The 13,239-nt window shown below is 40.0% G+C and overlaps 1 protein-coding gene across 2 annotated transcripts; it reads right to left on the minus strand.

The window, feature by feature from the left end:
- Nucleotides 1-1,653: 1,653 nt before the first annotated feature.
- On the minus strand, nt 1,654-13,157 carry LOC111598680 (death-associated inhibitor of apoptosis 1). Of its 2 annotated transcripts, none has more exons than XM_023314042.2 (2): nt 12,923-13,157; nt 1,654-3,129 (listed from the first exon to the last, which is right to left on the minus strand). In XM_023314042.2, the coding sequence occupies exon 2, from the start codon at nt 3,065-3,067 to the stop codon at nt 1,727-1,729; it is 1,341 nt and encodes a 446-aa protein (XP_023169810.1). In that variant the 5' UTR covers nt 3,068-3,129; nt 12,923-13,157; the 3' UTR covers nt 1,654-1,726. The 2 variants fall into 2 exon arrangements, with proteins under 2 accessions (XP_023169810.1, XP_023169809.1); XM_023314041.2 differs by lacking the exon at nt 12,923-13,157 and adding an exon at nt 8,905-9,082.
- Between the last annotated feature and the right edge of the window lie 82 nt (nt 13,158-13,239).

Raw genomic sequence — 13,239 nt, forward strand, 5'->3', positions numbered from 1 at the left:
TTTGTTCACTCACTATTAGTTGTCATCCACCCGCAATGTGCCACAATTGGAGCTGATGCAAGGTGTTAGATGACAAACAGCTGATGATTGCTCAAATGCCCAGCCGTTGTTAGTGACTGTAGCTGGCAACCGGATCTAGCTAAAAATATGAATTGCAGCCAATCAAAACGTAACTCGAAAACTTGAAATGCCAAACACTTTTAGCCAGGCCAAGCAGTTGACGTGATTTCCAATTAGCCCCTTGATGAGGCAAACCAACTGCAATGTCCGTTGCATTCGCTACACAGTTTATTGAACTTTGTTATAAGTCAAGTATTATAGTCTTTGCGTATATGTCAAGAAGATAAAAACCACACGCTTTCTGCAGATAACTGTTATCAGACATTGAGGTTGCGAGCCAATTAGGAAATTCCAGCTCCTTTGTCACATAAGACTACAGCAAAAATCTTATAAGCAAATGTGGATTGTTAGCTTACGCAATTCTAACTACGCAAATAGATATTTGACTTTAAAAAAATGTGAATATGTCCAATGCTTTATAATATATGTATATATATCCATATATATATATATATATATATATATATATATATATATATATATATATATATATATATATATATATATATATATATATATATATATATATATATACAGTCTAGTCTCGACAGAACAAAAGCCTCTGCAGTTTCGATCACTAAGATTTATGTATCCACTTTTTCATATATTTAACTGTGAGCTTAAGCCTTATGACTTATCAACTAAGTCATACGACATAAAAACATATATTTATATACAAATATATACATATCCATACCCCCATATGTGCTGCTGCCTGCTAATTTAATTTTGCGGTTAAAAATTGTAAAAGCTGTTGGCTTTGTTCCACGCACAAGGAATTCTAAATAAAATATCTTAATACATTAAATGTGGTCAAGCTGCACTGAAAAAGTCTAACGCAATTCTCAGCTTAAGCTTCACTGTACCCGCTCTGAAATTGGCTTCGCCTGACTCAATAATATACTGATTAAAAGTGGATCTGCTTGGAATAGCATTTAGATCTAGTTTCCAATCAACAATAACTTTTTAGGCATTTCGAAATACCTCCCACAACCAGCCAGCCAATCCCAATCGGCACGCAACATCAATTAGCCTCGAAATAGCCATAAAAAATAATATAATTTTTATATTTTTATGGCACATGATCGAAAGCCTAAGAACGCAATTCACATTCGGCCGCAGACTGATCCGTATTTTATAAATACATATATGTATACAATGGAAACAACGAAAATTTGATTTTAATAATAGATCTTTTTATATTATGTTATCTCTTTTTTAATATACATAAATTAATGCTTTATTTGAAAAAATAAGATTAATAGGGGACCCATGCAAAATTTATGTAGTACATATATATGTATATATATATATATTGAATAGCAAATGTTTGCTGAACAATATTTTTTTTATTAATATGTTATTGAAAATTAGTTTACAACTATACATTCTAGACTAAGGTGTCCACTTCGATTTGTCACGCAACGGCCAGCTGAACTTAAGGTAACCAGGAATCCAGCTGGCCGTTACTGCCGAGGCGACGGCGTGTTTGGCTGTTGTGATGGCGGGCAGGTGGTGCTTTGTTTCAGATAACGGCCAAGACAGTTGGCCGCGCTAGCCTCGTGTGGACGTCCAGTATAAGTTAGGATGCTGGAGTCGATGCCATTTAAGAAAAATATACACGCATGACATCGGTGAAGGGTTTTCGGCAGAGCGGGCACTTTGTCACGGACGACGCGCACTTGGCGCATGCCACCACATGGCCGCAGGGCAAAAATGCGGTATTGTACTCGGCCGCATAGCAGATCTTGCAGAGCTTTTCCTCGGGCACGACAGATGGAGCGCCAGTCGCTGTCGCTGCCGTGGGCATGGCTGTGCTGTCGGAGCCGCATTGAGCCACTATTTTGTCGTAGATGCGTGTGGCAGCTGTTGGCGCCACATCGCCCTCGCTGGCAGCAGCCTCTGGAGGCCCAGCAACACCAACAGCAACAGCAGCAGTAGCCGGAGCAATGTCTGAGGCTATAGCACTGCTGGCAGCACTTCGTATCGCACCAACGCTTAGGCTTTGAAGCTGTTCCTGCTCTTTCTCCTCGTCTTGCTTGGCTGCTTGAGCTGCAGCTGCAGCGACGCCATCGATATAGAGCTGACCCTTGATCAGCTTCACGAAGCGACATTGTCCGAGCCATAGAGCATGCTGCTCCCAGGGCTCGTCGTTGTCGTCCCAGTCCTTGAGGCCACCGCCGCAGCTGAAGCAGCGTACGCGATCGCCGACCCCTGTGTAAAAGAAACCCGCCTCGGCGAGCTGCTGCGGCTTTTGTTTCATGTTGCGTGGCCAATCCTCGTAGCTGCGCAGACGTGCCGACTCGATGGCGTACTCTGGATACTCGGGAAAATAATTGCCACCATTTGAGCTGTTTGTTGATGCTGGTGTCGTCGACGAGCCAGGACTTGCAACTCGCGCGGGCTGGAAACTGTTCATGCCCGTCGACTGTATAGACGGTAAGCCCTCGGAATAGGCATTCTCGCGTATATCCAAAGATGATGTATCGTTCGATCCACATACATCAAAGCTGGCTTGTGGCAGGTTGCGGTCCAAGGCGTCCGCATTTATAGGTAAATTGTTGGTGGTGCGACGACGCAGCAGTGGGCAGTTAGGCGACCAACGTAAATGCTCATTCACGGGATGATCTTCGTGCACCCACCGTCCAATCTCCACCTCACAGAAATAGCATTTGCACTTGTCTTCCTCATTCGTATAGAACATGCCAGTTTGCGCCAGCACATTCTTATCGAGCCAGGGCAAAGGCCAAGTCTCGAATGTCTTCAGGCGCTCATCCTCCCGATGGTATTTATCACTCATTCTGTTGACGAACGCCTTGAGCAGAAGCGTTGCTGTGCTGTTCGTACTGTTGTCCACCTGATCCAGGGCTGTTGACGTTGCAGTTGTTGTTACCGTTGTTACAGGTGCATAAGGAATGTACCTCGCTTGAGTTGCTACATTCGCCATCTTGATGATATAGAACTGTTGCTGCTTGTCGCTGTGTTGTTCCTTTGAATGTTCAATTGCAACTGCAAAAACAAAGCAGTAGAGCATTTATTAATATTTATTTTGTTAATAAAAAGATAACATATCGCTCAGATAGGAAAAAAGGTGTTCACTTTCAAGCGTAAGGCGGCAGGTGCCGCCTCAGGTCTTAATTCTAACTGAGCACAATATAATTATTTTACTTAATTTAACAATAAGCTCACTAGAAAAATATCAACAAATTATATATAAACATTTGACGATCATTCATAATTTCAAAACCGCATTTAAAAATAACTTTAAAATGCTGTTTCTAGCACTTTCGGAAACTGGTAAAGATATAGATAAAGGCATTATTCATTATGTTATCTTTCAGGCATTCTTGACAAATATAAAACAGTCAATTTCACACCGTGAATATTTAAAGAACATTTTTGACAATTTTTAATTTTTGAGTTCACGTTCTATACATAAATAAAAATATACATGCATACATTTTATTATACATATGAATTTAGTCAACAATGAACTTTAAAGCAGCCCTTAAAAAATAAGGGAAAAGCGGCTAGAGAGAGCTGTCTCGCTCGCACCAGCAACATTTAATGAATAAGGGTAGTTTCTGAAGATTATTTTTTCTGGCGTACATGGGGTTGTATCCAACATGCAGCAAACGTAGCGTAGTGTACGCTATCTTACAACTGCGTGTGGATGCAATGCGCCGATGCGAAGCTGCAACACGAATATCCTTGAAGCAGTCAACACAGCTGCTCGATTGAAAAAACGACTGAATAAAAAATACTCTGGCTATGCATGACAGTGCACACTGTAGTGAAGTGGTGGCGCCCATTCGGCGCAGTCAGATAAACTATCGCTGAGTCAATATCATTTCTACGTAAAAAGTATGAAAGGAAATATAAAATAGAAGTAATCTACTTTTTCTTTATAAATATGTCAACTGAATTCCAAGTAAAAAGCTTTGCAATAACATGAAATTATTTTAATCAGATTTGAATTATTGTCCGGAATTGCATGCAATTTTGTTGAGTTAGATAATTAACATAGGCATATTCAAACGATAGTTTAACTTATGCCATTGGTGTTGAACTGTTTTGGTGGTCTTTTTTATTACACGCAGCCAAAGAGATTGTAAGCCGCTTTTTTCGACATTTACTTCACGATAAGCTGCGGGGTGGGCAGGGAACAGGAGGCAGGAGGCAGGAGGCAGACACCAGGCCCAGCAGCGAGCACGAACCCCGTGTCGGGACATTGTACAAAGTCCAAATTTTAAAGCCAGGCCAGAGCAGAGCAAGACAAGCCACAAACCAGCCAAACACGCCAAACAATTGCAGCTCGACGGAGCAACGACTGCTGCTGCGGCAAAGAGACAGAAAGAGAGAGAGAAAGAGAGCAGAGGGGGTCTGGGTGGTTGGTTGGAGCTGGGGCAGTGCCAAGCACTCGTCGTGCAGCTCACAGCTTGCCCGACTGTGAGAAAGTTTTAATGGAATGCAGTCAAACGACTTCGCGGCGGCAGCAGCCGCAAGCAGCGCCCCACAGCATAAAAAAGCAGTGCAGCATAAATGCAACGTTGACTGCGCTGCCTTGTCGGAGAGCGTGTGCGACTGCAACAGCAATAGGCAGCTAAAACCATCAATGGAAAAACAACTATGCACGTATACACTCGTACACACTCGCACACGTACATTTACACAATCACAAACACACACTTACACAGACTTCACACAGATGCACTGGTTGGGTGCAAAGAAAGAGTGCAAAAAAAGAACAGAAACGGGCGCACAGTCCAAATGCAAAACAAATAAAAGCATAAAATAAAAACAAAAGCAATTGTAAATTACAAATGCCCGAGACGTTGGAGCTCTGCTAGGGTAGAGATTGTGCATTGTTTTTGAAGTGGAGCAACAGCAGCAGCAATACAGCATCAGACAAAGATGATAGCTTCGAGATGCTGCTGGATGGTTGCTAGTTCTTCTTGCTGTTGTTGTTACTGCTGCTTTGCTTCAATTACGCTGTTGTTGTTCCAAGTACAAAGTGCAGAAGCTTGCAATTACAGCTGCTTGCTGCTGTTGTTTTTGTAGTTAGTGTTGTTGCTCTTATTGTTGTGGAATGCATGCCCATTAACAATTGTAATGTAAACGCTTTGCCATTCTGTGTTTTTGTTTTACTGCATCACTCTTAGCAGGAAATGCCAGCAAAAGTTCAATATGCAGTCAGAGTCAATAAATAGTGTTGCCATATGTCAAAAAAATTTGCATTTGTTAAGCATGCAAGCACTTACCAGGGCTGCAGCGACGTACTATACTATATGCAAAATATATCGATAAAGCAATTAAAGCAACACAATACTTAAATTTTTAAAGAATTTAATTTTTAATGACATCTATGAACATATGCGCTTGTGCGCAGCAACAAATATGAACTGACAGAGTGGAAGACTAAAAAGGGCCTCCCGGGCACATGAATGACATGAGAACCTAGAAAAATACCAAAGTGGAAAAACGCACACACACACAGAAAATCTACTGCAAAAGCAAAGAAAAATCATAATCAAAGGCCAGACAGACAGCAACAGCCTAGGAGGCAAGGCAACAAACGGAGTAACAGAGTGCGCCCCATGCAACAAAACACAACACAGCCAAACCAAAGCAAACCAAACCAAACGAACCCAACGAGGCTCGCACTGGAATGCAGTTGAACAACTTTTCTACAAACTCTGCGCCACGCAAAATGCAAACAAAACAACACCAACTGAAGTTGGCTGGTTTTCTGATTGGAAACCAAGCATAGCTATAAAGCTGGGCTTGGGGATTGGAGTTTCAATGCTGTGTTGTAAGTGAAGGTAACCGCAGCCAGCAAAGGTCTCCACTGTGTGAGTGTATATATACATATGCATGCGTGTGTGTGTGTAACCTCAGACTGTGGGAAACTATTATAAACACTTTACCATTCTTTTTTCTCGGTTGTTGTTGTTGTCTTCTAAACTGAGATTGGAATGCGGTGATACCAGATACGAACGAGTGGAGCAACATGCAACGAACGAGCGAGCGAGTGGGATATAAGGAGAGGGAGCGACAAACAAGCATGAGTCGTCGTCACGCAGAACTTGAAGTACAGAGTGGAGAAGGACATGGGGAGAAGAAGCGAACGACGCCAACAAGAATACACAAACACACATATACGCGCACACATGCACAAATAATATGATGCGCGTGTATGTGGCTGTGTGTCCTTCCAAGAAATGCAGCAGCCAGCAACAACTAAAACAACAAGAACGCAACGACCGCCGACGACGGCGTCGATAATAATAATAAAATACACAAGATGCTGGCTGGCCATGTACTTAAAGAATGCCCAACAAAGGGCAATATCATCCGTAATCATAATAAATGCGACTGAGCCGCTGCAAGCTGCTGAAGGAATGCATTAAAGCGCGGCCTACTGCACTCTCTCTCTTTGTCCCTTTACGTCTCAAATCGCTATCTCGCTCTCTCGCATATTGAACATTGATCGATTGCCCAAAAACTAACGGCGGCTCAGTTCAAAGACCCGTTGCCCATAGTCTTGTTCTTCATCTCAAACCTAAAGTAAAGTCGTGCTGTCTTCTCTCTATCTAACTGGCAGCATCTATGAGACTTGGAATGTGGGTACGCTCTCATGAAAAAAAAAACACACACACAGAGACATACATACATACACACGCATTAAATGCGCCTTGTTAGTGTGTAGAATGGATGAAAGGTCGTTTTTCACGCGGCCAAGACTCAAAGGTCGTCTCGCATTCGAGATGATTCAGCCCAGAGAATTCCGGGAATTCCAAAGTAAATTTTCCTTCATCTCTACATCTCTTATGCCAGCATTTGTTCTTCAACTTCTCCTACTCCTTCTCATTTATATCTCTTTCAAGGGCCGCCGCGCCCTGGTCCATTCATGCTGATTGCTGTCGCGTCTGCTGGCGATAGCAAAGGGACAAGCACAAAAGACAATATGAAATCTTTGGAAAAAGGAGAAAAGACTCGAAACTACGTTACAGAATTTCCTTACTTCTTCAGCTACACGTGAGAATTGTTTATTAAGCGGAGTTATCTATAGTTTTATTGGTGAAAAGCGTGGAAAATCTAGTCAACAGTCCAGTTGCATTGTGAGCGTAGGCGTTGCCATACCATCGACCACCAGCGTGGCCCCTGGGGCTCTGCTCAGTGTAGGCGTCGGCTTGATGCGGGCGTTTTTTATTGTTATTCCAATAACAATAACAATCAAGCGTAGTCTCAGCTTCAGCTGAAAAGCTTCAGTTGATACTTTCTCTTTGTTGCTGTTTTTATTTTCTTTTGCCTTCTCTCTTCCTCTCTCTTTTCTTCTGCGAATTGAGCGCAAAAGTTCAAAGCAGTGGAGCATAAAAACTTCAACATCCATTGTGAAAATTGGCAACAATGCAATGCGATGGCTGCTGGCTTGGTCTCTTTGGCTATGGTTTTTGTGTTTGCTGCAGAGTGAAACTCAGCGTACGCATGAGCGAACCACTTCCGCTGCAAACGGAAATGAGGAACAAAGTAAAGAAAAACAAAAACTCTAAATACTTCTTTGCTGGGCTTGGGGGATTATATGATTGAGCCAAAGGAAGTATATGCCTGTGTGTGTATGCACACTCATCGGATGTAATAAAAACTGGAGCCAGAAACGACGCGTCATCAGCTAAGAAACTATGTTTATTATGATGAATGATACGAGAGAGCAAAAATACTACGTAAATAAAAAATAGGGAGAAGTAAAAACAGAATAATTAATCTAATTAGAACAAGTTCGATAGATAAGTGTGTGTCATAGCAGTTGACCTTCTAGCCTGTAAATATTAATTGGGCAACATTGTTTTTGCATACTACAGTCATCGGTTAAATATATAGACAACAACAACGCCAAAAATGGCGTAGTCGAAAATTCCAACGCAAACAAATAAGTGTCTGGCATTGTGTGTATGTCAGTACATATACCCTAGCCCCTCTCACACTCTCCCTCTCTCTTTCATATAAATGCGAATGTTTTTTTAGCGCCAGCAGTGCTGATATCATTCCCAATGAAATAGGGTTGCCATCATTTTCAAAGTGTTTACTTTAAGACTCACAAAAGCTAATATAAACAATGTGTCATGCACCGCTTAATATAAATGGAAAATACATTTCACGAGGATCAATTTTAAATGATAAAAAAAGTAATTTTGTAAACAAATTTATATAAAATCAACAAGAGCAACATTTAGCAACTCTGCGGCCGCCATCTTTTTACGCAAGCGACCTCATGTCTCTCGGCTGGTGAACGAATGTGCGAGAGAGACCCAAAAACGGGAACAAAATAACAGCCGGCCAAATTGTCGAAAGCGTTTTATCATACATGAACATACTGCATTTCATGAACATACGCAGTATAAAATTTGTACCAGTTTACTAATTATATATTCTGGATTTTAATCTAAAATTAACTTCATGAATTAGATGACTCAAAACCGATGATATAATTTTTGTTTGTTTATAAGGTAAAATGATTTTTGTAGTTTTGCCTTGTGTACCACCAACAAAATACTCACTAGCACTCGTTTGATGGTGTGTGTGCGCGTGTGTGGTTCTGTATGGCTGTGTTGTATATTTGTAAGCTGTAGCTTTAATTAATGTACATTGTGCAGGCAAACATACATATATATATATAGAGGAAAAAAACAGCTTTAGCTTTGTGATGTCACGTTTTCGTTTTTTTTTTTGGGGTTATCTAAATTCAAGTTAATTTAACTGCCATATAATACAACTTCAACTCACCTTGACAATTTTTCTCTTTTTGTTGAAAAACTCAAGTTCCCCTCACTTCTTGTTACTGTTAATCTTATAGTCTTTGCTGAGATTCGAGACGTTCTGCTTATCTCGCTTTACGATTATTGATTTTTTTCGTTTTGAGCGACGAGTTGACGTTGACGTTAACGGAAAACACACAAATACAGAGACGCGGACGTTACTGTATTTATTTTTTTTATTATATTTTGCTTTCTTGTTGCTGTTAAAATACTTCCAATATCACAATTTAGATTAGAGGCCGTAATACCAAAATCAAAACACTTTTTTCCTTTTATATTTTTTATAGTTGATTTCTAAATGCATTAAGTGATCAAAATTGTTGCGTATCCATAGCTTCTTAACTATTCGAGCTTCGAGACTGAACTGAACACACACCAAAAATATGAACGAGGGCAGCCACAGCGAACGACACGAACAACCAGATACGACAAGCAGTGTCGGTAGCAAACCCGACAACGGCCAACCCCGACGACGAAAAGAGAGAAAACATATGTATGCTGCACACATACAAACAAATGCATGCAAACAGGCAGCATATAGATGTGGTTTGAAATTTTATTCTACATGTTTTTTGGCTGCACTTCTCGGAACTTTGCAATTTTTGTTAATTTGTAAAGGAGCAAAAACATTTAAGTGATATTTCAGTAAAAACTATTGCTGCTCATTGTGCTGGCTTGCCATCAGAAAAGCATAAAAAACATATGTATATATGTTTTTTGTACACATATACATACATATTCAATAGGAGGTCGCCAGCCCGCTCAGCTTTGCTCTCATCTGGCAGTCTGGCCGGAGGGATGGCTGCATTGGCTTCACAATGACGCCCCCAATACACCCGTACAACTTCTACTACGGCAAGTGTTAGTACGCAAGATGGCGTACCGTATAATTGTATAACCGTATAGCCGTACAACGGATTGCTGCACTACAGTTATCCTTTTCCAACCAGCGCTAAATGGCTCGCCTGCACTGCAACAGTCTAGGATCATTGATTTTTTGCCATTGCCCAGGAGCATGCGCCTGCCAAATTCATCGGGCTCGTCCACTGTTTGACTCTTGGCGCGTGTCAATGCACCGTCATGACACGTCGTTGCAGCCCATAATTAACGCGCACCTTCCAGACGCAGACGCTAACACGGACTGCGACGCCGGCAAAGCAACGTCGACAGCAGCTGCTTTTATGTTTATATACTGTGTGGTATGTGCATATACCTATACATACTTATATGTATATATGTATATATATATATATATACACGTGTGTTTTGTATGCACATATGCTCCACTGCACTCGCTTACCTGTCCTACGCCCGGCATAGCTTTTGTATATATTTCTGGCTTAGACATTGGCAGCTGCAAAAATTATCAATAACGCGATAGAAGTTACGTGCTGGACTTGGACTTTTTCTATTTATTTCTACATAAACAACCCGTGCGTATGCGATAACTGATAAGGATATCAATTCATACAGAATTATGTCTGAATGTATATACATAGACGAGACTTGCGTGTGCATCTAAAATTATCATGTTACGATATAGTCTGGAAATTCTGATAATTAAAGCCAATACACGATAGAATATAGATGTAGTTATGTTTGGACATGGACATGAAAGAAGTAGCGAATGAATCGATTGCGATTATTGTCATCGATAAACGATTAATCATAAAGAAAAAGAGCCAAACCATTTTACACTTAATCAAGTGGTTTGCAATCTTTAAAAAGAAAACAATTTGTGATATTTTTTGGTTTAATCGTAGAATGAAAAAATTTTAATTAATCTATAGCTGATATTGCTATAATTATCAGTTCATATAAATAATAATAAAAAATAGTCTTTGTTCTTAAATTGAGGCGATAATAACTCTATAGCTAAGTGAATTTTTCTATGTATACAGAATGAAAGGAAATGCCAGCACGTATTTTGCAGCTGACTAGAATTAAATAAAATAAATAAATAAGAAAATGTTGTAAAAACAGGCAGATTACAGTGCGAGTCATGCGCTTAGCAACCGAACAGTTGCAGTTTTAAAATTTGAACTTTGCTTTTCTTCTATTTTTTGGTTTGCTTTTATTTTTATAAATAAAACGCAGCTAAAATTAAAATACGAGACGACGCGACGCATATTCCAAAAAAAAAAAAAAAAAACAAAAAAAAATAATGTAAACGACGTCTAGACGCTTGGCAAATACAAAAATCTTTTCTATTTTTGTGATCCATACAAAAATCTTTCCATAATTCTGCAGACTCAAAGATCACACAAAGCCCAATCAGAATCGATTTTCAACTCTTGCAAATGTTACTATAAAAACGGCCTTGCAAGGCCTTTTAAAGTTGTTGCACTCGCCTCTGCTTGTGGTTGTTGTTGTTGTTGTTAGTCAGCAACAAATACAAATGCAACTCACCTGCGCAGCTTGTGTTTAGTAATGCATTTATACATTTTGTTTCTGTTTTAATTGACAGTCAAATGCAGCAAAACCAGTTTCTTATTGGATTTTTTCGCATTTACTACTTGCAAAAGGTGTCATAACAACAACAAAAATAACTGAGAGGCTTGATTAGTTTGTCTGCATTACAACATCTGTTTCTTGCCCCCTTTGGCAGCTGGCAGCTGGCAGCTGGCATTGGCTGCCTCAAACAGAGCGCAGGACATTGATTGGGACGTGTGCCGGCAGCTTAGCGTCGAAAAAGGATCAAAAAAGGTGCGTGCAGCTGTTTCTTGATCCTGTTGTATCCTTATTGTTTGCGTGTTCTAGGAACGGAGCATAAGACGTTCGCTGCCAGGCTGAACAGGCTTCGGATCCTTAATGATTGAAAGACGCAGCGCGAACAATTGACGGCAGGCCAACAAACAAGACAGGAGACGTAAGAGTAATTGATGTATATACCTACACACGCGCACATATATATATATATATTTAAATATATATTTATTTATTTATGTATGTGAAACATCTCTTTGTACTGCTTTACTGCTTTGTTCGGTACCGTGTACTGCTTGCTGAACAGCTTTGTCATTATTAGCGCAACGCTTACACATTGCACAAGAACTGCTTTACACTGCTTAGCTACCATTGCCGCAATGCAGCTGAAGCACTTGAAGCCAACTGTGCAAACTCTGTACACATGAACAGTCCGAAGTCGTGGCAGAATTTTTTTCGATTCATAGATAATTTAAAAAAGCAGCTGTCAAGGTGTCAGAATTTATGAACATTAGATAAGAAAAAAATCTGATAAGTGTGGAATGATATAAGAATAGTCGGCAAAAGTACATTTTTATTAAGTTATAAAATGTCAAGAAATACCGCTATTATTAAAATGTAATTACACGAATGCTATAACGATTTTCTAGCAGTGTAGAAAAATTCCGCCCATATTAGTTGCGAAAGCAGATAGTAAACACGCTTATAACTTAAATAATGAGGTAACAGCTGATTACAATAGCAAAACAAACAGTCGAAGCTGTTGTCATTAAGAACGTGTACAGTAACAATAACAACAACAATTAGCAGTATGACATTGGGCGGCAATTAAAAATGGGAAAATTCTGCGAAATGCGAAACTACAATTCAAGTCGATGTGGGCGAGTGGGCGGACAGGCGAGTGGCGAGTGGGCGGACGGGTTGCCTATTGAACCTAAGGGGCGGGGTATGTGAGACGGCATGAATGAAATGCAATGAGCTAAGCATGGCGCACAAAACTACGTGATGTAAGGCGAAAATAGATGCGGCGAAGCGAGACATAGACAGAGAGAGGAAAAGGGAGAGGGAGAGGCGTAGAGAGGGTTGAAAATGGAATTGCATGGAATTGGGAAATGAAATATGCAGACTTCGCCTCGTATGAATGAAGTGCATACGAAGTCAAAGCGAATATCCTTTTAAAAGTCACTTTTGATACACACAAATATATATACATATATATATATATATATATATATATATATATATATATACACAACTTATAATACGCCTTTTGCACTCACCAAATTCATTTTGATTTCATATCTTATCAGTGAATGTTTGCAAATTTGTTGTGCGCCTTAAAAAATTCCGTTAATTTCGTTTTTAATTTGCTTTCCTTGTTTTTTTTTTTTTTTGTATATTGTTGTTGGCACTAGATAAGTATACAATGCGTTAATTATATTTTTATGCCCGGTAAAAAGTGTTCGATGATTGCTGTGACCGTTGGGCCTGAGTGTCACGGTGCGACTAGCAGAGAAAATGTTACGGCTGGCGTAGCCTATTTTGTTTTTCTATTGCATAGTTTTGTTTTGCTTTCTATGAAAGCAGCGGGTTGGAA

The sequence above is a fragment of the Drosophila hydei genome, unplaced genomic scaffold (assembly GCF_003285905.1).
Source record: "Drosophila hydei strain 15085-1641.00,03,60 unplaced genomic scaffold, DhydRS2 tig00008135-arrow-pilon, whole genome shotgun sequence".
NCBI lineage: Eukaryota > Metazoa > Arthropoda > Insecta > Diptera > Drosophilidae > Drosophila > Drosophila hydei.